Genomic DNA, 26,342 nt, shown 5'->3' with positions numbered 1-26,342 from the left:
TGTCCGAAAAACAGGAAGACAGGAAGCGGGTCAACCTGACATGGGCTGGTTACCTAGATTTGGACAGTTGCCGGGAACAATTGGTTTCCTGTTTTCTCATGAATAGGACACGTACAAAGCTCACCCACACACAAATGGAGGACTGTGACTATAAAAGGGTCAGGAGACATGCATCCAGGGGCTGTTCCCGATTGATCTGTACTGATGATCTGCGTATCAATAAAGAATTCCCGTTTTGGCTGTAACATCATCCTCGTTGTACTTTGGTTTTATTTTGGTATTTTGCTGGACAAAACACTCTCACCACACCTGCTCCCATCTGTGACATTTTTGTCTTCTTTTTGTATATAGACTTTTAAGGTGAATTGGGACCTGTTTATGAGTAAAACTCTTATTTATTTGTATATTTATTGGATGTTTTTGGACCTGCCTCAGGACAGGTCAAAAAAAGTTGTGCTTGTTGTGCAATCCAACCTACTTGTTAAATGATAATTAATTGCAAGATATTGACATGTGAAAAATCCTTTATTGAAAATTATTTTATGCATAAAACATTGACAAGCAGTCAGTAAAGTCAAGACAAAAATTACATGGCATTTTGAAAGTTCAGAATAATCAGTAATGTCAAAAGATAAACAGATAACAAATAATTCACAAATGAAATCTGGAAAAAAAATCACTGCGAAATGTCAAGGCCACGTTTGTGCTTATCTATGATGTAACTTTTCAACCATCCTCTTATCACAAGGCTGTTGAACAAGTAGAGGGGGCCCTATTGTTGCTGCTGGCCCTTCTGTCAGTATGAGCTACACAAACAACACTGACTAGCCAGTGAGTTTGTATCTCGCCCACTCTCACAAAGTCACTGCTGAATAGAATATTGAATGTGACACAGACGCCCTTTCACAGCTTACATTCCACAAGGGAGGGGACAGTGGGGAGGAGGGGCACAAAAGAGAGGGTTTGGTCTAAGGTTCTCAGTCTCACAGTTCAGCAGGAAGAAAAGTCCCAAGAAAAGACAATATTGGACCATACTCTCTCTCCTTTGAATAGAAATGTATCGTCTTACACAGTACCATAACAGGTTTCTGTAACACATTGTTTTAATGTTTTTAGACTTATTTGATTGTCTCCACTACACACAGGTAAATGCACACATTTTAAACATAGTATTAATTGTTATGAAGTATAAATGTAGTTTTCATGAAATGCAGGACCTAGAAAGGTCAATATTCCTCTCCTTCATCTTCATCTCCAATGTTGTCAGTGCCAACCTCTTCATAATCCTTTTCCAGGGCAGCCATGTCTTCTCTGGCCTCAGAGAACTCTCCCTCCTCCATTCCCTCCCCAACATACCAGTGGACAAAGGCTCTCTTGGCGTACATGAGGTCAAACTTGTGGTCGAGACGAGCCCAAGCCTCAGCGATGGCTGTGGTGTTGCTCAGCATGCACACAGCCCTCTGCACTTTAGCCAGGTCTCCTCCAGGAACCACAGTTGGAGGCTGGTAGTTGATGCCCACCTTGAAGCCTGTGGGGCACCAGTCCACAAACTGGATGGTGCGTTTGGTTTTGATGGCTGCGATGGCAGAGTTCACATCTTTTGGCACCACATCGCCACGATACAGCAGGCAGCAAGCCATGTATTTACCATGACGAGGATCACACTTCACCATCTGGTTGGCTGGCTCAAAACAGGTATTGGTAATATCAGCCACAGACAACTGCTCATGGTAGGCTTTCTCAGCAGAGATGACTGGAGCATAAGTGGCCAGAGGGAAGTGGATACGAGGATAGGGCACCAAGTTGGTCTGGAACTCAGTCAGATCAACATTCAGGGCTCCATCAAAGCGAAGGGAAGCTGTGATTGAAGACACAATCTGGCTTATGAGCCTATTCAGGTTGGTATAAGTTGGCCTCTCGATATCAAGGTTCCTGCGACAGATGTCGTAGATGGCCTCGTTGTCCACCATGAAGGCACAGTCGGAGTGCTCTAAGGTGGTATGGGTGGTCAGGATGGAGTTGTAAGGCTCCACTACAGCTGTGGAAACTTGGGGGGCTGGGTAGATGGCAAACTCAAGCTTAGACTTTTTACCATAATCAACAGAGAGTCTCTCCATTAACAGGGAGGTGAAACCTGAGCCAGTGCCTCCACCAAAGGAGTGAAAGATGAGGAATCCCTGCAGGCCAGTGCACTGATCAGCCTATAATAGCAGGTATAACGAATGAATTTTCAAATATTTCAATAATCATGGAAGTCATGGAAAAATAAATTAATACACTAGAAGATGCATCATCAGCACTGTGAAAATGGCTCACCAATTTACGAGTCCTGTCAAGAACCAGATCAATGATCTCCTTGCCGATGGTGTAGTGTCCGCGGGCGTAGTTGTTCGCAGCATCTTCCTTTCCTGTAATCAGCTGTTCAGGGTGGAAAAGCTGGCGGTATGTTCCTGTACGCACCTCGTCTGAAGAGGTTAAAGATGACAAACTGATAAGGGGTTAAAGTTAAGTCCCGATTCAGAGTTTGACATTACATGTTTCTTCAATCACATGCATCTGTAGTTCAGATGAATCAAATATTATGAATGATCACCTGGCAACAATAGTATGGAAAAAATGAATTAATATGGTAAAGGATTATAAACAGTTTGCTCAGTACTGACCAATGACAGTTGGCTCCAGGTCGACATAGATGGCTCTGGGAACATGCTTTCCTGCCCCTGTTTCGCTAAAGAAAGTGTTGAAGGAGTCATCTCCTCCTCCAATAGTCTTTTCATTGATCGTTTGCCCATCTGGCTGGATCCCATGTTCTAGACAGTATAGTTCCCAGCATGCATTGCCAATCTGAGCCCCAGCTTGGCCCACATGGATGGAGATACACTCACGCTGCAGAGAATCAGCTGCACAGTTCAATTACATGTTTACTTTCCACAACACATATTTTTAAGTATCTAAACTATATTCTACTCTTCTATTCATCCAGTCTGTCATGGTCTTATAGATAATAATGCAACACATCTGCCACTTGTACAGAAAATAAATATGTAAAATTTACTAATCTCACTTTAGTATTTAATAGTAATATAACGTTTCACACTAGCAAAACACATCTTACCATAGTTCTGTCTATTGTCCAATGTTCAGGTATCGGAAAGAAGACGCAGTACTGGATAACTGCCTTACTCAATCTTTTTATACCTGCAGGTGAAGGGAAACAGTGATTTGATCTGAGGTGTAATTGGAGAACCTATAGATGAGACCAAGATAAGCCCATCCGTTTGACTGACATAGAGACAATGCAAAAGGAGGTCACCACCCTACTCATTGTGTGAGTGTTTTTTGTTAGTGTGTAGTGCACCTCATATTTCAGAAAGTACAAACTCCAGAGGGGACGATAACCTCATGAAGTTACTTTTTGGTAACATGTAAGGCAGAAACGTAAGATAAGCTCAGTGTCAAACTTTAAAAGATGACTTTTCATATAAATTTGAAAAATGTTTGTTAAAATGACCGACATCTGTAATGATGGATGTAATGAAGATGACCAAAACATAGATCATCACCTTCATGGAGATTATTCCTCTTCATCTGGAGATTTGTAGATATGCTCACTTTAAACATGTAAGAGGAGACATTTTCGTTCAAATGTATTTTCATTGGGAAATATAACATCTGTTCTGAGTGCTTAAAAGACCACATGAAACTAAAATGTACAGTTTTATTAAAACAATGAACATGTTGTTGGTCAACATGTACAACATTCCCACACACTACAATACAATATACAGTCAAACCTCAGTTTTCGAACGCTTCTGTTCTCGACCAAATCGGTTTTCGACCAGAAAATCCGAGAATTTTACGTCTCTGAACTCGACCAAAATTTGGCTCTCGACCAAACCGAAAGAAGCCGAACATACCTGAACGCGACTCACTCGGGAGCCGAGCAAACTCGAACGCCCAGGATCCTTCCTCCGTAGCGCATTTGTGTTCAAAGTTCGATAGGATATCTTTTATTAAAATAAAACAGTGTCTATTTCTACCCCTTTTTATTTATGGTAAACAGTATGCAGTGCAGTTTATGGTGTAAAATAGTTTTTAAAAAGTTACAAAAAGTTGTTTTTTAGACTTGGAATGGATTAAAATTATTTACATTAATTATAATGGGAAAAATAGTTTCAGATTTCGAACAACTCGCTTTTCGAACAGCCTTCTGGAACGGATTATGTTCGAAAACCGAGGGTTGACTGTATATGAGATGGGCTCCACCTTTCCTGTTGGTTGTTTTTATTCCTAGGGAGTGGGAAAAAATTTAATACATGTGAAACGACTTAAGCTGACAATATAGAGGAAACAGCTATTTCCAGGTTTTACACAAATGTCTACCACAGAACCAGAACATAAATATGGGTGTTCACAACCAAGAAATCATTCAGAATTTGAAGCAAAGTTATGTCAATTGTGCAGCTGCTCATTTCAGTTGGCAGGATTTACATAAAGAGACACAATCCCATGGCTCAGCCACTCTAAATACCTACAGCATTTCCCTGTAATACCACAGTTCAAACAATGTGGTCATGTTTATTTTTCATAATTTTTTTATGAGACAAAGGTGGTATTAAATCAATGTAACAGTGACTTTCTTCATTCACAAATTACCTGTGGATTTACTCATTGCTGTGTCCATCTGTAATGCTTTATTCATTTTCATAAAAAAATGAAGAATAGTCAATTTGCTCATTTATCTGTAGCACAAAGGATGAAGTATGTTAAGTGAACCACTACTCATTTTAAATTAAGTTTCTCTATGAAGATTGCAAGAATTATCTTTAAATGTCACACTCTCTTTGCACAGGTTGTTTGTTGGTACTTACATGTATACCTGCAGTGTATTTAAATAAACAGGACGAGAAGACAGAAGAATATAATGTCCTTGATAATGCTATACAGCGTTAAACATATCAAATGTGACCATCAATAAAGTCTGTAGGAGTGGTTCATATGACTCTGGAGTTTTGTTTAAAATGAGTGTGAAAGCAAACACCTTGCTGTTCACTCATAGGTGTTGCCCAGGTCATAGAGATATGTCCCACTTCCATTGTTGGAGAGTACAGGTCCCCAACGCCGCACAATTAAGTCTTTTTACGAACAGGTCAGCAATACCAGTGTAAGAAAGAAAGAAAAAAAGGATGACAGACAGCAAGGCAGACATGCAGGCAAGCAGACAATCAGGCAGGCAGACAGACAGATAGACAGAAAGACAGGAATAAAGAAAGATAGAACAGTTTTACTGAGCAAACGGTATCTCATCACTATACGTACGATTGAAAAACAGTTTTAAAAGGCCACTGCACTGAAGCTGTCATATGACTGCCTCATCCCATTTCTTTTTTCTTTTCAGGGACTTGTGGTGAAGCAACTATGACCTCTCAGATGGTCATAATGACATCCTGTCAAGTGAACTGGCAGGGTGGGGTTGGTCTACTGGGATTGTTATTCTGTAGTTGTGACAGACATGTAAATACAGACGTGACCTTAAATACATGTGTATACATACGCATACTTCCCAAGTGGAGGAGTTTAAGTATCTCGGGGTCTTGTTCACGAGTGAGGGAAGGACAGCTTCTGCAGTCATGTGGTTGCTGTATAGGTCTGTCTTGGTAAAGAAGGAGCTGAGTCGTGAGGTAAAACTCTCAATTTACCGGGCAATCTACGTTCCTACCCTCACCTATGGTCATGAGCTTTGGGTTATGACTGAAAAGACAAGATCCCAGACACAAGCGGCTGAAATGAGTTTCCTCCATATAGTGGCTGGGCACACCCTTAGAGATAGGGTGAGGAGCTCAATCACCAGGGAGGACCTCAGAGTAGAGCCACTGCTCCTCCACCACTGCTCCTCCACCTCAAGCTGAGCCAGCTGAGGTGGCTCGGGCATCTTCTCCAAATGCCTCCTGGGTGCCTCCATGGGGAGATGTTCCGGGCATGTCCTACTGGGAGGAGACTTCGGGGAAGACGTGGGACATGCTGCGCCTCGGGGGCCCCCTGGAGGAGGTGGAAGAAGTGTCTGGGGAGAGGGAAGTATGGGCATCCCAATAATGCTGCCCTTTATGGAAGACTTAGTTTTGACTAAAAGATGAACTGAAATTACAGTAGATTCTGTAGATCATGACACATTCAGAAAACCACTAAATATTGTCAAAAAATAATTGAGTATCTTTAAGTGTAAAAAAAATAAAGGTAATGTTTTACAGAAACTAGTTGTGGTGCAGTGTAAGACGATACATTTCTATTCAAAGTAAAGAGAGTGTGGTCCAATATTGTCTTTTCTTGGGACTTTTCTTCCTGCTGAACTGTGAGACTGAGAACCTTAGACCAAACCCTCTCTTTTGTGCCCCTCCTCCCCACTGTCCTCTCCCTTGTGGAATGTAAGCTGTGAAAGGGCGCCTGTGTCACATTCAATATACCATTCAGCTGTGACTTTGTGAGAGTGGGTGAGATACAAACTCACTGGCTAGTCAGTGTTGTTTGTGTAGCTCATACTGACAGAGAGGCCTGCAGCAACAAGAGGGCCCTGTCTAGTCGTTCAACAGCCTTATGATAAGAGGATAGTTGAAAAGTTGCATCATAAATACCTTTCCCATGTTGTGGAGAATCTTCCTCAGTTTGGTCATTTAACTGAGATAATTGTTCAGTCTGATGTGGTGAGAACCTGGCTGGAAGTGGAAACAGCCTGGTTGGTGTGGTGGAAACTGAGCAAGCAGTGGTCAAGGCCCAGTTAGCTTAGATAGTAGCCCAGCTAGCTGTGGTGGAGGCCCAGTTAGCAGTGGTCTTCAGATCATTTGGTTTATTGGGCAGAACAAAGAAGCTCCTATCTGAACTTGTACCACCCCACAAACCTGGCAAAACCAGCGTCCCCTATGCCTTGTCAGGGGGCTGTTTCCTCCAAATTTGGAGAAATATTGTCCAACCTTCCACTGTCAAAGGTTTAACAGTGGAAAAACTATTGTTTTTAAATAAAAATACATAAGCACCCCCAGTTCAGCCAGGCTCCATGAAAGCATAGATTTTTACAAGTCAGTTGCGAGTAAAAGTCAGAATTCCGACTTTTATCTCACAGTATAGACATATCCAATGGTCATATTCCTCTTATTGAAATAACTCACGCAAACCCATATATATATATATATATATATATATATATATATATATATATATATATATATATATATATATATATATATATATATATATATATATATATATATATATATATATATATATATATATACACACACACACACACACACACACACACACACACACACACACATACATACATACATACATATATATGATATGCATGCATGAACATTTTGCAATCTATATCTCTAATTGCTTTATGGAATCGTACAAGAAATCAAAACAATTTCCTATAATGTATGCTTTCTGGAGTCATCGACCATTGTGTGGCTGCAGTACAGCCACTCTGCCAGCAGAGGACGCCCACATTCTCAATTAATGAATGAAGCTTCGAGTATCCATCCATCCATTTTCTTTTTACGGCTTGTTCCGCTGTTGCGGGGAGCTGGAGCTTATCCCAGCTAGCATTGGGCGTGAGGCAGTGGACATTCCGGGCGCGACGCCAGTACACCCCTGGACCAAACAGAGACACAGACAAAAACGCACGCACACACTCATACCTACGGTTGGGACCAGCCAATTAACCTGAAGCGCATGTTTTTGAAGGTGGGAGGAAGCCGGAGAACCCAGAGAGAGCCCACGTAGACAAGGGTAGAACATATAAACTCTGCACAGAGCGGGATGCAAACCAAGAACTGGCTTTCTGTGCAGCAACAGCGCTACCCACTGCGCCACCGTGCTGCCGAAGCTTAGAGTAGTAAACCAATTTTCAACGCAATTGTCCAAAAGGGTTCAAAGCTTCATGAAGCCTCATTTGGACATCACTACCCACAGGACCTGCCAAACTGTGTTGCTGCTCCTCAGCATGTTTTCCCTAATCTATCACACAAACCTTTTAAGCTTTGTGTACAACTCAGAAATGCTAAAGGAAACATGTCTATATAAGAAAATATAGACGGAAAGCAATTCTAGACGAACATTTATTTTTGCATAAATATGCCTCTAATCTCAAAGGGAAAAGCAGGGCAGAAATATGCAAGGCAAGATAGCATGATGGCAGTTATTCTTTTTTAGGAAAAAAAAAAAAGCCACTCCCTCCCGCCAATACCCTATGCAGCCACTTCCTGTGCTTCACAGCCTGCCCCCTCCACATGCTGGTCTTTATAAACCCTGGCTCTCCCTCCTATACCCATTTCTGCCTTTAGTCTGAATCCTCAACGTCAGTCGAAGGACGAGCATACAAAATGGTGAGTAACGGCTCAGCTGGTGACGTAGCATCTTGATTTCAATTCTCTTTTGTCCAGCCTTCCTTATCTCTGCTTCTCTGCATTAGATGTATTAAAATGGTTGGGGCTTTATGAAGCCTCTGCTGTAAAGTTTAAGGTTACTTATATAAAGGTAGAGCAATCCCATTAAGTGTCGGTACTTTTGAGCTGAATGTGTGAATGTATGCAGTGTATGTATGTCTGCTGAAGCAATAAATACACTGCAGTGGTTATGTAACTATAAGACTTCACAAGTTACATTTTCAGTCCTGGACAATCTAGGTCAGAAGACAAATAACTTGTGGGTTAGAATTTTTTCATTTTCATAATGTCTTACAGACAGTAATAAATCATGAAACATGAATAAGGTAACAGTACTGGATTCTTAGTAGTGTTTGTTGAAGAATTACTTTTGTCTGAACAGTGAGGGAGTGATTGGACTGTGGGGGAGGAATGAAAAAAGGAGTGGTCCGATCTGGGCCACATGAGTTGGGCAGCCATCTTGCAGTTGTTAGGAGTTTTTGGTCTGAGAGAGATGTGGACAGAGAGGTGGGGGTTGGCATTAGGCCTTTAGAACCACTAAACAGCTAGAATGATTAGGGAGGAGAGAGACACAGGAGGGGAGGAGATCAGAGAAGGGAGGAGGGGCAGGATGAAGAAGTAGGGGAATTCTTTCCAGCTTTTTTATCACTTCCTATGAGCTATACAGAGCCTTGGTTTGTTTCAGTTATAGGGTAAACTCCATCAAACTTGTCTCATGCAAAGAAGTGAGCGGTTTACTGTTAGAATAATGTATATAAGTTATCTCATATGAACCTGACATTTACCTGTATCTTAGCTTCTGGTCAAATCAACAGAATTTAATGGGGAAGAATCAACAAGGCTCATTCTACTTTGTAACAGCTCCTTTTTTAAAATTCTTGTTTGCTTTAATACACTTGGAACAGCTGAGAGCATTAACAGTCTTCTTTGGGACACAAAACTGCCATGTCAATTTTTTAAAACTTTTTTCCAAACTGAGTGCAGACATCAATCCAAAGATGTCACAAGATATGAAGTTTAAGAGAGCAAGGGAGCCTTAGAGCATTAATGAAATACAATAGATGGCATTTGATTTTGCACAGTGAAACATCCCCAGTTGTTTATATAGGCACTAATCATACTAATGAAAGGTTTTTGCTTTCTAGATCAGGACAAAAGAGCAAAAAAATACTTGAGTTTAAATAACTGGAATGGTATAGTAGAGCACAGATCTTTTGAAAGAACTTACAATGCTTCACATGCAAAGTTTGACTGGCCCAGATCTATAATAACCAATCCAAACTGAACACATCATATCCAGGCACTTACTCCCTTATTTGCTCAATGTTTAACAAAATGCCTCAAGTGGATTTGTTAGATGCTGCTGACAATCCAACAAAGGAATATTCACATATTGAAATGTAACAACCTCAACATGTAATGTCTCCTCTGTTCTGCAGCGTGAGTGTATTTCTATGCATGTCGGCCAAGCCGGAGCCCAAATGGGCAATGCATGCTGGGAGCTGTACTGTCTGGAACATGGGATCCAGCCAGATGGGCAGATGCCCAGTGACAAGACAATTGGAGGAGGAGATGACTCCTTCAACACCTTCTTCAGTGAGACTGGAGCAGGGAAACATGTTCCCAGAGCCATCTTTGTTGACCTGGAGCCAACTGTCATCGGTCAGTCATGAGAAAATAGTGAATAAACTTTCACTGTATAACTGTAACTAAAGTTCTGTATCTAAAAAACTATTAACGAAGGCATAGTCTGACTTTTCAATTGCTAATTTGTTGAAAAAAATATACTGTATGTATGCTGATGACACTGTACTTCAACTAAGAAATTATAATAGACTAAATGCCCTATAGTCCAGCGAATATTTAATGACAGCATCTGAGAAAGGGTCTGAAAAGTTGACACCACAAGAATATTACGTCTTACTCTTTTTCAATTCATCCTTTCATAGATGAGGTGCGTACAGGAACTTATCGGCAACTCTTCCACCCTGAGCAGCTGATTACAGGAAAGGAGGACGCTGCCAACAACTATGCCCGTGGACACTACACCATTGGCAAGGAGATAATTGATGTGGTTCTAGACAGGACGCGTAAACTGGTGAGGGATTAGTACATTTTTTGAACAAATTTGGCTTTTCAATATGATGGTCTTTGGCTAAAGATTTAATGCTTATTTTGTGAAAGACTTTTTTTAGATAATGTACTTGGACTTGAAGTAATCAAAGCAAAATTTCTTTTTAGGCTGATCAGTGCACTGGCCTGCAGGGATTCCTCATCTTCCACTCCTTTGGTGGAGGCACTGGCTCAGGTTTCACCTCCCTGCTGATGGAGAGACTCTCTGTTGATTATGGTAAAAAGTCGAAGCTTGAGTTTGCCGTCTACCCAGCCCCTCAAGTTTCCACAGCCGTAGTTGAGCCTTACAACTCCATCCTGACCACCCATACCACCTTAGAGCACTCCGACTGTGCCTTCATGGTGGACAACGAGGCCATCTACGACATCTGTCGCAGGAACCTTGATATTGAGAGGCCAACTTATACCAACCTGAACAGGCTCATCGGCCAGATTGTGTCTTCAATCACAGCTTCCCTTCGTTTTGATGGAGCCCTGAATGTTGATCTGACTGAGTTCCAGACCAACTTGGTACCCTACCCTCGTATCCACTTCCCTCTGGCCACTTATGCTCCAGTCATCTCTGCTGAGAAGGCCTACCATGAGCAATTGTCTGTTGCTGATATTACCAATGCTTGCTTTGAGCCGGCCAACCAGATGGTGAAGTGCGATCCTCGTCATGGTAAATACATGGCTTGCTGCCTGCTGTATCGTGGTGATGTGGTGCCAAAAGATGTTAACTCTGCGATTGCAGCCATCAAAACCAAACGCACCATTCAGTTTGTGGACTGGTGCCCCACCGGCTTCAAGGTGGGTATCAACTACCAGCCTCCAACCGTGGTTCCTGGAGGAGACTTGGCTAAAGTGCAGAGGGCTGTGTGCATGCTGAGCAACACCACAGCCATCGCTGAGGCCTGGGCTCGTCTCGACCACAAGTTTGACCTCATGTATGCCAAGAGAGCCTTTGTCCACTGGTATGTTGGGGAGGGAATGGAAGAGGGAGAGTTTTCTGAGGCCAGAGAAGACATGGCTGCCCTGGAGAAGGATTATGAAGAGGTTGGCACTGACAGTGTGGGGGATGAAGATGAAGAGGGAGAGGAATACTAAACGACCAAATGTCATGTAAGGTTTACCGACATTCCGACAATATTTTTGCAACTTGTGGTGGTGTTATATCTGCCTTATTAAAAAGTTGACATGAATCTTTTCCATGAATTTGTGATTATTATAATTTCTCCAGCATCACACTATAACCCTTATTAAGGAACATTGTCTTCTAAAATAATTCATATTGTGATGAATGTTACAGAATTTACATTGACAGTGGAACAGGAGTTATATCCCAAGAAATACTTTGCTAAGCATGCAGTGGGTGTGGCAGGCCAACTGCTATTCCGAGCCACCAGATGGGGTCTGTTGAGGATGCCTTGGGCCCATGGGTCGTTGGGGGGCTACTAATAAAAAATAAAAATAGGACAATGTGGTTTATAAGAAAAAAAATCAAAATTCTTATCAAATGTGGATCATGTTAATTTAGGGGCCCATGTCATTTAGTTCATGAGTCACTGTAATATCCTGCAGTCAACTTAGCTGTAGTAGACCAAAGACTACATGACCTTTGATTATTAAACTACTCCAGTAAAAGTAAAACTCATCAATTAAAACTACCTTTTAGATATTTAATTTATCTAAAAAGTTACCCAAGTAATTGTAATGTACATGTAGCGGGCTTCTACATGTCTCTTTGAGTCAGTGATAATCCACATCGCCTTCCTCCATCACTGCAGTACCCATTTCCACCAACAAGTGGCGCTGTGGCGTGAGCGGCGCACACGCACTGTGATTGAATTAATTTCCCGCTACTCTCCCTGCAAGCAGACATGACGTCGCCGCCAATGAAGTGGCAGGCGTTCTCGCAGTGCGTGGTGACGTCATCTGGTAGGCGTGGTGTGCGTTGAATATTGAGCACAGTTTAGCATGACTTACACACTCAGACTTACACACTCAAACCACATTGACGGCTTTGGTGAGAAGCTCGGCTCAAACTCCTTTAAAGCTAATAGTCTTTTTGAGAACTTTCTTTGAGGAAGCCACAATGGTAAGTGCAATGTGAAAATTTGTCCTGAGAGAAATTGCCAGATTACAGTAGTAAATCTCACAAAAAGTGAGTGTTATAACTGTCATTACTGTGAATAACTGTCTTCATTATTTAAGGTTCGTCACGCTAGCTAAAATATTTGAATGCGTTGCGAAAGAGCAAAAAATGTCATGTCGCAAATGTGAGCTGCTCCCTCTGAGCCAGAAATAGACTTTGACCCGTAAAACTGAGCTGGCCTGAATGAGTAAATGATCAGGCCATTTTTTTTTAGCACAAAGTGGAGGCATGGATCATTTTATTTTTAATGACAAATCTAACCTGGACAAGGGAATTTTTTTCTGAGGTGAAGGAAATAATGTTTTTCCTCTTGGTTCAGACTACAGTACAGTGAAATACAGCAGTTGTAACTGCGACCATTTGGTAATGGCATTAAGTAGTAATAGATGTCTTAAGATTTAATCATTTGAAAATTTGTTCCATATGGGAAGAAAAGTGACTTGCCAGCGATAATCAAATGAGAAAAAGACTGATCCCTGCTACATAAAACTGGGATAACACGTACTGTACATCTGTGATTGGGAGTATTAATGCCAAAGTACATTTTGATTACAGTACTTTTTGTAGTGTTTAGACTTATTTTAATGTCAGGAAGTAAAAAGACCGACCCACCCATACCCAACCCCCTAAGTATGTTTGCAGTGTGGAGAATAAACACACCTTGTTAGCTCAGTACAGCTACTGAAAATTGAATGATGTCCTTATGTGCCGGATTACAGTATAAATGGCCTTATCAGACAGTTTGCGCTGTCATTTTTTTCATTATCTTCAGTGCTAAAGATGCATTTAAGTTACATTGATGTGTCACCTGATCAGTTAAAAATATGTGTGTGAAAGAGGCCTTGAAGGTTGAAAGTGAAGCCACTGGACTTCTGTCAAGGGATTTATGGGTTTTGCCTGACAGGCATTGTAACTGATTGATGGTGAGTGCAGATATTTCAAGTCTTCTGAGGTCTCTAGCACAATAAGATACACCAATGTATAAGAGGTATAGAAGTCTAATAAGTTCACTTCTCTGTGATGCTTGTGCATCTTGTTTTTAATGGTGGTACAATCAATGTTTGTAATACAATGGAGTTCAAGTCATTTAACTTCATCTTGACACAATAGACCACATAATCGTGGCTCTAAATTATAAAATGATTGTTTGCTATTAAGGCTTTTATGCTCAGCATTTTTTCTCTCTCTCCAACATGTCACTTTTAGTTTGGCTTATCTCTTGTTCTTAAAAAACTGCAGTTGAGACCTAAAGAGAGAGCGATAGAATTGTCTGCCACAGAGGGCTTATCAGATTTTCCCCACATCTGTCTATTGTGAAATCACCACAGGAAATCTTATGAATTAGATTTTCATTTATTTTCATCCTTCACCATACGTTTCTTCAGTGATTATTGTATAGAGAGAATTGCTTTACAGTTCACAAATGTGACCTTTCATCAAAGTTGCTGTTGAAAAGATCATTTTATTATACATGTAGCATTTTTTTTACACATTTGAAAAAACAGCAAGATGTGAGCACAAAACCATCAAAAAGACTCTGGTTTCAAGAATATTCCTCTACTACAAACCATGAATATCCACTACAAATATGTGGATTCCTGCCATTGTACTCGTTATAGATGAAGTAGAGATGGAAAAGGAAATGTATCTTTATATTATAATTTTAAGTGTTCCACCAAATGTAAAGACAGAGTGACTCCTCAGCTTTTGAATTAGCACTTAAGCTAACATAACAAAATACATGTCAGTAAGGGTCCAGACAAGACTTCAATGGATGATCGTTCATTCTCATCCTGTCTTTCTGGTGCATTACGTCTCGTTCTTATTATAGAGGCAGAAAGCTGTCTGATGATGGGGTATTAAGGGATCTCTGTTCCCATGTGAGGTGACCTGAAATAGCTTTTATGAAATTAGTTTTTCTTTTTCTATGTTGTTCACCTGTCCTCTGCTCTGTCTGTTTCGGACAGTATCTAAAATGTAGTTCTAATGCCATTTTATTCGCGAACTAATCTTTATTCTCATATTCATATTTTGGAACCTCCGATTTTCCCTTGTTTCTTTGATATATGAAAAATCTTTGGCAGGAAATGAAACAATGCTAATTTTAGGTTTCTTCACTTGATAAATTGACTTACCCAAGCTTATGGTAATGAAAAATTCTATCCCAGCAGTCATGCACCAATGTCATCTTGATATACACAAATTTGTAGCCTTTACATTTATTATTTTCAACATAAACATCAAATAAATTGTTTCTAGATTGCAGAAGACAAATTGGCTGGTCAAGTTCAAAATGCGCCTCAGCAGTGACCATTATTGTGGAAACTGTCACTCGCTGTTTACGTAAGCCATCAGCCTTTCCTGCGAAGTGTCAGGTTAGCGTGAGTAACCCAAAATAGCTGCTGAACAGAGCTGTGCTAACCGTGATACCCAAACCCTGTACTCTTGTAGCTTCACATGAAGTATGTGGAATAAAAAAATCCTTGCTGATCAACAAGGTTTTGTGAGATTTTACAAACTCTAAAATAATGTGAAGTAATCTTTAAAAACCCTACAGCTACACTGTCTGTAATGTGTCACCCACCAACATCTTCCCTTGTCAGTCTGACTGTTGAAGGGGGTAATTCAAGGGGAGGATAAAAGTAGCACCATGACATGAAGGATAGGGGGGCATATATAGTATTTCAAAGGTTGTCACAGTTGTGTGGCGTAGTAAAAGTACGCTTTAATATGTGTACTTCTTTAAATTGAAGGCCTTAAAATGTTTTAATTTTTAATTTGATACACTGTTATAATCCCCGAAGGGAAATTAAGAACGCACACTCTAGTTTTTGTTAGTCAATCAAATCAAATCACATGCATGCATTTTAGTGTGTACAGGCCCCTGTAGTACACACACCACACACAAGGGGGCCTGTAGGCATGCAAGGGGGGTAGAGTGGCAGGCAGCTCCTTGGTGTGCCTCAAATGAGCAATTTGTGAAGGGGACGGCACCTTGTTCAAGGGTGCCTCGGCTGTGCTCCAGAGGTGAGCTGACACCTCCCACTGTCAGCTCACCTCCAGGTATTTTTTTTGGGCGGGAGCGGGAATTGAACCGCCGATCTTGAATCATGGGACGACCTGCTCTACCGCCTGATTTACCACTGAGCCACTGCCGCCCACCCAGGTGGTGTAGCAGTTGTAAATTGTAATGAACATTTTTTGAATATTTTCAATTCCAGTATGAATAACATGCAATTCTACTCAGTGGATATGGGGAATTATTTAAACACTGGAGAATATGCTAACAAAACATAAGTGTGACATTTGTGGATGGTGAATACCATCCAGAAAGCAATTTCGTAAATGTCATTATTTACGACAATTGCTTGCAGTGGTATAGTTATTCGAACGGAGATGGTAGCTAAACATTCACACCTGTTTACATGACCTTCTAGCTCACACAATCTGTGTATAGATAAATTGGGTAAATACTAAAGACGCTAATGCAAGTATGCCAATTCATACTAACAAAACCCCGTGGCACACATAGCTGACATTTCATGTTTTACTTTCTTGAATTTCCTTTTTTTTTGCTTGATGAAATGCATGTACATACAGTATGAAGAAAACCTATTTCTATTCTTTTAACTTCAAAATTTTTCTCCAAACTCTTTGCATCGACCTATTGGTAGTTTATGAATCATGCATCAGTATTGTTTCAAATGTAGCATTAATGAGTGAATTATGACAAAAAAATGTAAAAGTCATCGACATAATGAACATTCCCAAGTGGAAAAGAACAAACCTTTATGAAGCTGCGTTTTTTGTTCTTCTTCTCCAGCGTGAATGTATCTCAGTCCACGTGGGCCAAGCTGGGGTCCAGATGGGGAACACCTGCTGGGAGCTCTACTGTCTGGAACACGGCATCCAGCCGGACGGACAGATGCCCAATCGCAAGCCTGTCGGAGGCCACGACGACTCCTTCACCACTTTCTTCAGTGAGACGGGGGCTGGGAAGTATGTGCCCAGAGCCATCTTTGTTGACCTGGAACCCACTGTGATTGGTCAGTAGTGTTGTGTTGTGGAACTTTATTAATTTTTTTTAAGTTCATGCACCAGCAAATTCAGATAAATTCATGTTTTATTACTGATGAGGTTTCGGGTGAAATGGATATTCTAATAACCTTTGTCATCAGCATTATGTGTTAGCTGAAAGAATCAAGTGTCTTGGTTAGCCAGAGTAACTCATATTATCCAATTTTATCCACTTTTAGCACTTCCTATAACAAGTCAACATGTTTTCTCATTTGTTGTTGGTGTCTTTCCCAGATGAGGTGCGCACAGGAACATACCGTCAGCTCTTTCATCCTGAACAGCTGATCTCAGGAAAAGAAGATGCTGCTAATAACTACGCCAGAGGGCATTACACGATCGGCAAAGAGATCATCGATTCCGTCCTAGATAGAATCCGCAAACTGGTGAGGCACTTAAGAGTTAGTCATTCGGTTTTTGTTTCAAATTTAAGCTCAAAAGAATGACATAATAGAAAATAATGACTATGATTACTTGTATGGTGATGATGGCAAACTATAAGAGCAATGGATGAGAGAACATCACTCTGCCAAGACTGCCTTGTGTTCAGAAAACTGAAAAGGCTCCAAAATTACAAAATACAGTCTTTATCTCAATACCATGATAAATAATCAAAAATTAAGTACTGTAATCACAAATTTGTATTCTGTAAATACATTAAATAGATACACAAATCAAGAGCAGCATTAGAAAAGAAGAGGTAACTTCACATACGAAGACACAGTAAGAAAAGATGGAAGAATGAAGACAAACTGATGATTATTAAAGAGCAGGAAACTGTACAGATAGTGACAGTTATGTTTGTAGAAATCTAATGTCCAACTGTTTTTTCATAAACTGACCTCATAATCGTTATTTACTTGGTCTGAATCCCCTTCAAGACCCTCTCATGATACAATTTCACATGTAAACATCTATGAAACTATAATGTCCTTAGTGGAGATATATAGATTTCTTCAGGAGTCATGCACATTTAGAAATCTGTTAAAGACCAGTAGCATGCATACAAATGACACAAAAGAGTTTATTTTTCATTGCATATAATGTGTCTTATAATATAAAGACAATAAAATTTAATAATTTCTCCGTCTGCAGGCTGATCAATGCACAGGTCTCCAGGGCTTTCTGGTGTTCCACTCCTTTGGTGGAGGCACTGGCTCAGGTTTCACCTCCCTGTTAATGGAGAGACTCTCTGTTGATTATGGTAAAAAGTCTAAGCTTGAGTTTGCCATCTACCCAGCCCCCCAGGTTTCCACAGCTGTAGTGGAGCCTTACAACTCCATCCTGACCACCCACACCACCTTAGAGCACACTGACTGTGCCTTCATGGTGGACAATGAAGCCATCTACGACATCTGTCGCAGGAACCTCGACATTGAACGTCCATCATACACCAACCTGAACAGGCTCATCAGCCAGATTGTGTCTTCAATCACAGCTTCCCTTCGCTTTGATGGAGCTCTGAATGTTGATCTGACTGAGTTCCAGACCAACTTGGTGCCCTACCCTCGTATCCACTTCCCTCTGGCCACTTATGCTCCAGTCATCTCTGCTGAGAAAGCCCATCATGAGCAGTTGTCTGTTGCTGAGATCACAAATGCCTGCTTTGAGCCGGCCAACCAGATGGTGAAGTGTGATCCTCGTCATGGTAAATACATGGCTTGCTGCCTGCTGTATCGTGGTGATGTGGTGCCAAAAGATGTCAATACTGCCATTGCAGCCATCAAAACCAAACGCACCATCCAGTTTGTGGACTGGTGCCCCACAGGTTTCAAGGTGGGCATCAATTACCAGCCTCCAACTGTGGTTCCTGGAGGAGACCTGGCTAAAGTACAGAGGGCTGTGTGCATGCTGAGCAACACCACAGCCATCGCTGAGGCCTGGGCTCGTCTCGACCACAAGTTTGACCTCATGTACGCCAAGAGAGCCTTTGTCCACTGGTATGTTGGGGAGGGAATGGAGGAGGGAGAGTTCTCTGAGGCCAGAGAAGACATGGCTGCCCTGGAGAAGGATTATGAAGAGGTTGGAATCGACTCATTTGAGGAAGATGAGGAAGGGGAAGAATATTAGGCTTAGCTGTCACTACTTTTTTTTTTAACAGACAAAGTTGGAGAGATCTAAGAAATAGAACATATTTTGTGTCATGAATGTTTTATTTACATTTTTAAGAATCCACTTGTCTGTCTGTAGAGATGACAGTTTGGCTGTGTATAAAAACTCTGTTTGACAGGTCAGAAGTTTTCAATAAATATACTGAATTGTCGCCATAAAGGAGAATTTTTGAATTTGTCCCCTGATCAACTTCTTTCAGATTTTTTACACAGCTCCCTTTTCAGAACTGCATTTCGTGTTGACCTTGTGTTATTGCTCAAGCACGCTAAATCTAGTCTCACACCTCGACTGCTAGAGTCTGTTAAAATCCAATATATGAGGCCTGTTCTGAAATTATGTTCACTATCCGTTAGTGATCCAAACATCATGCCATATCAAGGATCCTCAACTTCACTACGTGTTACCTGAGCATCTGCTCAGTTTACTTCAGTTATTTTACAGCTAATCAGAAAGAATGACAAGTATCCAACATCTAGTGTGGATGTGCCTTACTCAAATTTTGAGTAACCGCTGAGTAACCTTACTGTTTAATGATGAAGATGTCAAATAATGCACAGCAATATACAATTATACACAACATCAATGATCACATTCATAGTTATATACTTTATTAATCCCGGAGGAATTATTTAATACAAAACTGTATTAAATAAATAACAAGTAAATTAAAAATGATAATAAATGTAATCTTTACCCAATAACATTTATTAAAATAAACTAAGTTAATAAAACTATGGGCTCAACAGGTAGAGCTTACAAAGAACAAAGAGGAAAATGTGACGTCATATTTATCGGCCCGTGTGTTGTGACAACAAAACACGGAGGATTCCTATTGGATAAAATTTGACTCAATACTGCCACCACATGGTTTGGCATGCTTATAGCCGTCTTCAAAAACGCACTGCTGCGTTTACGTGTGGACGGAGATTTTTTTAAAAACGCTGTCGTGTGGACGGGAATCGTTTTCGATGCGTTTTTAAAAAGTTCCGTTTTTTTAAAAATCCGTCATCGTGTGGACGGGGCCACACGTCTGTTGACGTGTTGACATCAGTCTGTTGACTTCAGAAGAGTAAGGTTTGCACATGTTTCTTACTAATCTAATATATAGTCTACCAAGCTTATGGTTTTTATTAACTTGAAACCCAATGTTTAAAAGTCCTGCTTGTCTTAATTTCTGTTGACAAAACAGCCCTCACAATCTCAATAAAAATGTGGTTAAATACATATTTCTATGACAATACCAATTAAAATATATATTCCTATCTTTCTAAAGGCAAAATTTATGTAAAAGCTTTTGTACAATACTACTGATTTACATGATGAACGATATGATATATTTGTTTGCCGCGGTGAGTTTTTGTATACTCTCTGGCATGGCTCTGTCTGATTGGTTAACTGCAGTAGACGTCACTAGCGGCGACATTTGATTGGTGAGATGCAGTCACGTGACAGTGACTGAGCAGTCTCGACAAAACAAAGCAGACACTTCTTCGGACTGATCGATTAAAGAACAAAGTAGCCGGTAGCGAACAGTATCAGCCCAATGTAACGGAGTTAAAGTATCGTTAATTCTTCACAAATTCTGGCCAGTACACGGAAAAGCTATGCATTAAACTATTCTTAAAAATACAATTTATCCAAAACGTTACACAAGTAATTTTAATGGAGTACATATAGCGCGTTACCTCCTATCTCTGTGAGTCGGTAGTAATTCGCATGACTCCTTACTTTCTGGGGGGCAGCTAAGAAGTTGTATGGTTATTTTGGTTTCACTTAGAGGTGAAACCAAAAAATAACTGCTCTACAAGTCTTAAACCACCAGGAAAGAAACATTACTGCAGTACCCGTTTCCACCAGCACGTGGCGCTGTGGTATTAAGATCATCCTCCCTTAGACTAGACACCATCAGCATGCCTACCTCATTCATCAGAACGATTTGGGTCATTCCAGCCTGCAGAGGGCGCTGCTCCGTCACACAAACAAATGTTTTATTGCAGCATTCAACAAGAGATTTTGGGTGGGGTGACATTTACATGAGAAAGAACAGAAGTAAAGCATCCTCTTACATTAAGCTGGTTTATTTACATTTAAACCACATGATGGTTTGTTAGGTGTCATTTTGTGACTATAATTGCCAGGGAATCAGCATCACTATTTAAATCACCCAAACTCATTGTTAAAAACTTTGTGTTTGAGTGATACAAAATTGATACCCAGCAGTCATAAAACTTAACAGCGACAGTTACACAGGATCACTTGTTTGTATATTATTAATCAGAAAAAACTACTGTAGCATTGTTGACATTGAAGGGTGAAGACCTTTACATTTCTATTCACTTGTTGGTAACATTTCATGCTGAGCAGTACTACAATGCCACCTGTGTGTTATTGTTCATGTTCAGAGTCATGCGTCTTGTATTTTGGCTGTCGTGTCATAAGGTTGAGGCAGTAAGTGAAAGCAACAGGATTCTTAACTAGCCTAAGCTGTCAAATTAAACACAATGTGCAGGGACCCTTGCTTTTAATTCTACTGTGATAAATACCCTGCGTATGTTGTCACAACAGTCTGAAATCAAGCTCCACTGACTCTGAGATTGAGACTGCTGTAAACCACTGCTTCCAAAGTCAGGAATGAGGACAAACCACAGGGGTCACCGTGTTACAAACCGAGTCGCATTTATTCAAACTGTACACATAGAACAGACTTGCCATTAAAAAAAAAAAAAAGATAAAAAGGACAAAAAATGAGTATCCCCATAAATACAATATGCCTTTGAAACAATCTGTGTTCACTTGGTAGGTTGCATATGTTCCAATATAAAAAAAAGCGCACTCTCTCATATTCTTTCTGAAAACTACAAGACAAACACATCATCTGCTCTCTGAAAACCAGCAGCTCTCAACACTTTGCCTTGTTAGGTAAAAAAAAAATTGATAGGATGACTCATGTGTAGTGAGTGTTGTCTTGTTTCCTATCTCAATCCTTTAACTAGGGTTTGAGGTATGTAGTACATTCACAAGAAAAATATTATATTTCTTTCGTACAAACTGCTAAACAGCATAAAATGAAGATTGGTACATACGTATATTTTCTAGTATTAGTATATGTGGTTTCAGGACACAGCCTTATAGATTAAAATAACTAGAATACCAGGTCTATGAAGATGATAATGTGTCTTCATTCATTGCTGCAGGCTGTAAGAAACAAAAAAACATCTGTATACTACCTCGTACATGTACTACCTCAGTCTGTCATGATAAAACCATCCTTATCTCAGATTTACTGGACAATATCTCCTGCTAACTTGATGATTCAGAGAAATACATTTCTCATTGTGGATCACTTTGTTCAGCAATGTTAAGTGAATTGATGTAATTTTACCATTTTCTTTGTTTTTTTTCACTTGAATTCAACGTGGGTTTGGACTATAATGCTGGGTGTTAAGTGAAAAGTTTCAAGTTCATAAACGGTATATCTCAAGGAATTCGGTCCCAGACAAAACGCTACTCTTGTAGAACATTAAAAAAAGGCAATGTTGACCTGTACCCAGAAATTTGATGGGTTGGAACATTCTAGTCCCATTTCCAGGTAAAAAAAGACTGTGGTGTTTTAAGGCTGGAGTAAGGTAGAACCGACACTAAAATAAATGACTAAAAACTCATAAATATTCAGTCTGCTAGTGAACATCATTCAACACTTCAAGTGAAATTATATGAGAGTAAGGCTGATTCAGTTACAAAGAATATAATAAGGACATGAATGTGAACAGTCATCGTAATCCAAGATAACATTAAAGTTCGGAGCAACCATTTCCACCATTATGGATTATATCTGATCCTTGAAACGGTGCTTTGGATGTCTTAAAAGCTTTAAGTCTTTTGGATGAGGTATCCAACAGCTGAGAGACCACACACAGAGACAAACAATGAGCTGTTGTGTCTTCATTGCACAGAGCAGAGGCCTCTGTGTGTGTGTGTGTGTGTGTGTGTGTGTGTGTGTGTGTGTGTGTGTGTGTGTGTGTGTGGTCTCTCTGACTATTTAATCCAGGTCATCCTGTGGTGAATCAGTCATTTTTAACACTTATAAGCTTTAGGATAGCTGTGCAAAACCGTTACATAACTTCATTCACCTTCGGAGTGAACATTCAATACAGAAACATATTCAACAATCTGAATTTTTAAAAAAAAGTAAATTAAAAGAGGAAATAAATGTTGGGATTTCTGGAAAGCCACATGGCACGTGATGGCACAGTCACGAATCGGCACATTACTCCTCTGACTGAGTCAAGTGATTGTGCTTGGTGAAACCCAACACAGGTGTATACGCATTTCATGAAATCATAGGACTCTTGTATCGACCAAACCTTTGACCTTCACACTGCTTGACCTATCAGTCTTTACTGTTGCATCATCCACTGAGAAAGTTGCCAGTGGAGACAAAAAGTACATTCACTTTGGAATATGAAAGAATATAATCAATAATATGCAAGGTGTTCTATATTCAAAGAAACTTCAGCAGTCTGGCATTAGAGTCCAGGGACAATGTTCCCATGTACACCAGGTCATAATCCAAACACGCAAATGCTAGGTGTGCTCTTAGATGATAACATAAAAAATATAAAAAAAGTATCAAAAAAATTGTCCAACTTTTATCAAATACAGATTTGAGTTTGGTTTTGTGTCCAGTAGCCTGATTTGTAACCTGAAAAAACAAAAATCAAGACAAAAATATGTCCCAAATTTTTTAAAATGAAAGCTATTTGACCTCATTGACATGGTTCTTAAATCCAAATCTCCGCAGCGGTAAATCTCGACATCATCCAACCTTTACACCGTTGTCTCCCCATGGTTGCCATTGCTGAGACGCTTATAAAACCTCCGCCATGATTGAAGAGTTTTCCCGGACCAGACCCAGAAACCCGAAGTGATCCCGACAATCATGGTCATCAGATATTTGATCATGAAAACAGTGAAGTCCGGGGTCATGGGGGCGAAGTTATGAAGAGGACAGGGTACGGCAAAACGCTTGCAGGTCTGCATGTGCCAGGTCCGCTCCCAGTGCTCCCTGAAGGCCTGCTCGTAGAAGTAACAGGCAATCACTATGGTGGCCGGGACAGTGTACAGCACGCTGAACACACCGATCCGCACCATCAGTTTCTCCAGCTTCTCCGTCTTGGTACCGTCGTGCTTCATGATGGTGCGGATCCGAAAGAGGGACACAAAACCAGCCAGGAGGAAGGAGGTTCCGATGAAAAGGTAGACGAAAAGAGGGGCCAGGACGAACCCACGGAGGGAGTCCACGTTGAAGATACCAACGAAACACACCCCGGTCAAGACGTCTCCATCTACCTGACCCATAGCAAGGATGGTAATGGTTTTGATGGCGGGGACAGCCCATGCAGCCAGGTGGAAGTACTGGGAGTTGGCTTCAATGGCCTCATGGCCCCATTTCATCCCGGCAGAGAGGAACCAAGTCAGGGACAAAATCACCCACCAGATGGAGCTGGCCATACCAAAGAAGTACAACACCATGAAGAGGATGGTGCAGCCCTCCTTTTTGGTCCCCTGGGCTACAGTCCTGTAACCGTCCTCCTTGAATTTATCCACACAAACAACTTTGTCCTCCAAGAAAAATCCAGCAGCATAGGCAACGGCCACCATGAAATAACAGCCAGATAAGAAGATGATGGGCCTTTCTGGGTATCTGAACCTCCTCATGTCCACTAAATAGGTCAGCACTGTGAATAAGGTGCTCACACAGCAGAGAATGGACCAAATTCCTACCCAAAGCCGTCCGAATTTGACTTCATCTTCCCGAAAATACATGATCCCTGTAGGTTTTGTGGGCTCACAGGGGGCTCCGCAGTCTTTGACCCCCATGAATCGGTAGCCCAGGTATGTGGGCACTTGCAGCTGGAGAGGACAAGAGAACTGGTGGTACTGGTTGTGCTGTGGTGGGTGTTGGTTGGGTCGACCTATGTTAGTGGGGAGGGTCACATGGTCGGGTGCAAAAGGAGAAGACGATGAGACCGGACTGCTCGGTTCCGATGTGTTCTGGCCCACACAAATTTCACCAGCTCCATGGACTGGGAAAGCCTCGCAACGGAGCCGCTCCGGCCACTGGAACCCAAATTTATTCATCAGGGCTTCACATCCTTGGCGTGCCCGCTCACACAGTGACCGACAAGGGGGGATGGCCTGCTCCAGGACGGTGCACACAGGAGCATACATGGAGCAGAGGAAGAACTTTAGATCCGCAGAACACTGGACTTTTACCAGAGGATAGAACTGGTGCACTTCCAGCCCGGCGTCCTCCTGGTTGGTGTGGCCCAGGAGGTTTGGCATGATGGTCTGATTGTAGGCGATGTCGGTGCAAAGCGGGATCGAGATGGGCTGACAAAACCCATGTTCTGGTACGGATATGCCACTTTCACTGTTGTAATGCTGAGCAGAAGAAGTGCGCAAAGATAGCACGCACAGCAGCCACATGATCCGCAGCAGCACAGAGGCAGAGGTAGACCTGGCCGCCGCCATAGTGGAGAGGAGGGGGGAGGGAAGGAAAAACTTTGATCCAAGTAGGGCGACTTGAAAACGACTGAAAAGCAAACAAAACCTGATTCAAGAATCGCAACACTTTGCGCGGATCCCGAGTAGTTCGAGTTGAAATGACAGCAAATCGTCTTTTCTTTGTATTCTATGAAGAAAAATCCAAAAGAAACGTTCGTCGCGTCATGACTTCTTGATGGTCTTTGTAAGTGACTCCAAGCAGTCCACTCTCACTCCCAGTCCGATGGAAAAAAACATTTAAAGTCCCATTTTCTTCAAGTAAAGCAGTCCCAAAAATTATCCCGGCGCATTTGACAATTAGACGACAAACGAATAATAGTTCAGGATTTTCAAAAACGATTATATTTGAATCGTTTTTCGACTTGACTTTATACGGAGCGTCACTTCACATGATGAGCTATTGGGAGTCCAGAGGCTTGCTCTACTCACTCGGTGCAGATTCCACCGGTTTCCAGGCACCCCTCCATTCACAGGCCCCCCTCCACAGGGTGCGGGGCGCCTTGAAACCGTCACAGCGTCTCAGCCAATCCCTGCATTTGTTTTCCTACAGGATTCTATCTTGATTGGCTTTTAGTCATTTAGGAAGGAAAATGTGTGTAGCAATTACAGCAAGGATTTGATAAATAGGAGTTTTTGATTACATTTAGGAAAAAAGTTTTTAAAAAAGTAGAATTTTTGTTGTAATCCCTCTTCTAATATTTCTTTTTCTCTTATTTAACGAATGTATCATTCATCTAACACAAGTTTATACATGTATTAGATGAAAAAGAAACAATCGAGGGCAGTTTTTCAGGTTGACTCCACTAAACACAACAGAAATTATGTGATTTTTTTAAAAAAAGTTTACATTTAAAATGGTTAAACATAGTAGTTACACC

The 26,342-nt window shown here is 41.0% G+C and overlaps 4 protein-coding genes across 4 annotated transcripts; 2 read left to right on the top strand and 2 right to left on the bottom strand.

Annotated features, from left to right (window-relative positions):
- Positions 1-1,226: 1,226 nt before the first annotated feature.
- Positions 1,227-6,085, bottom strand: LOC137604560 (tubulin alpha chain-like). The gene is made up of 4 exons (XM_068328389.1): positions 5,776-6,085; positions 2,664-2,900; positions 2,317-2,465; positions 1,227-2,201 (listed from the first exon to the last, which is right to left on the bottom strand). The coding sequence occupies exons 1-4, from the start codon at positions 6,083-6,085 to the stop codon at positions 1,227-1,229; spliced, it is 1,671 nt and encodes a 556-aa protein (XP_068184490.1).
- Positions 6,086-8,244: 2,159 nt separating this feature from the next.
- Positions 8,245-11,758, top strand: LOC137605082 (tubulin alpha chain-like). Its single transcript, XM_068329481.1, has 4 exons — positions 8,245-8,384; positions 9,884-10,106; positions 10,394-10,542; positions 10,686-11,758. Exons 1-4 carry the CDS (start codon positions 8,382-8,384, stop codon positions 11,661-11,663), a joined length of 1,353 nt encoding a protein of 450 aa, XP_068185582.1. The 5' UTR covers positions 8,245-8,381; the 3' UTR covers positions 11,664-11,758.
- A 774-nt stretch (positions 11,759-12,532) lies between these two features.
- On the top strand, positions 12,533-19,077 carry LOC137605083 (tubulin alpha chain). Its single transcript, XM_068329482.1, has 4 exons — positions 12,533-12,654; positions 16,535-16,757; positions 17,023-17,171; positions 17,881-19,077. Exons 1-4 carry the CDS (start codon positions 12,652-12,654, stop codon positions 18,853-18,855), a joined length of 1,350 nt encoding a protein of 449 aa, XP_068185583.1. The 5' UTR covers positions 12,533-12,651; the 3' UTR covers positions 18,856-19,077.
- Positions 19,078-21,556: 2,479 nt separating this feature from the next.
- LOC137605080 (frizzled-7-A-like) lies at positions 21,557-25,880 on the bottom strand. The gene has a single exon (XM_068329480.1). The coding sequence runs from the start codon at positions 25,429-25,431 to the stop codon at positions 23,725-23,727; it is 1,707 nt and encodes a 568-aa protein (XP_068185581.1). The 5' UTR covers positions 25,432-25,880; the 3' UTR covers positions 21,557-23,724.
- Positions 25,881-26,342: the final 462 nt, after the last annotated feature.

This window comes from Antennarius striatus, chromosome 12 (genome assembly GCF_040054535.1).
Source record: "Antennarius striatus isolate MH-2024 chromosome 12, ASM4005453v1, whole genome shotgun sequence".
Taxonomy (NCBI): domain Eukaryota; kingdom Metazoa; phylum Chordata; class Actinopteri; order Lophiiformes; family Antennariidae; genus Antennarius; species Antennarius striatus.
The sequence above is the reverse complement of the archived record's forward strand: the minus strand, read 5'-3'. Positions and strand labels throughout refer to the sequence as shown.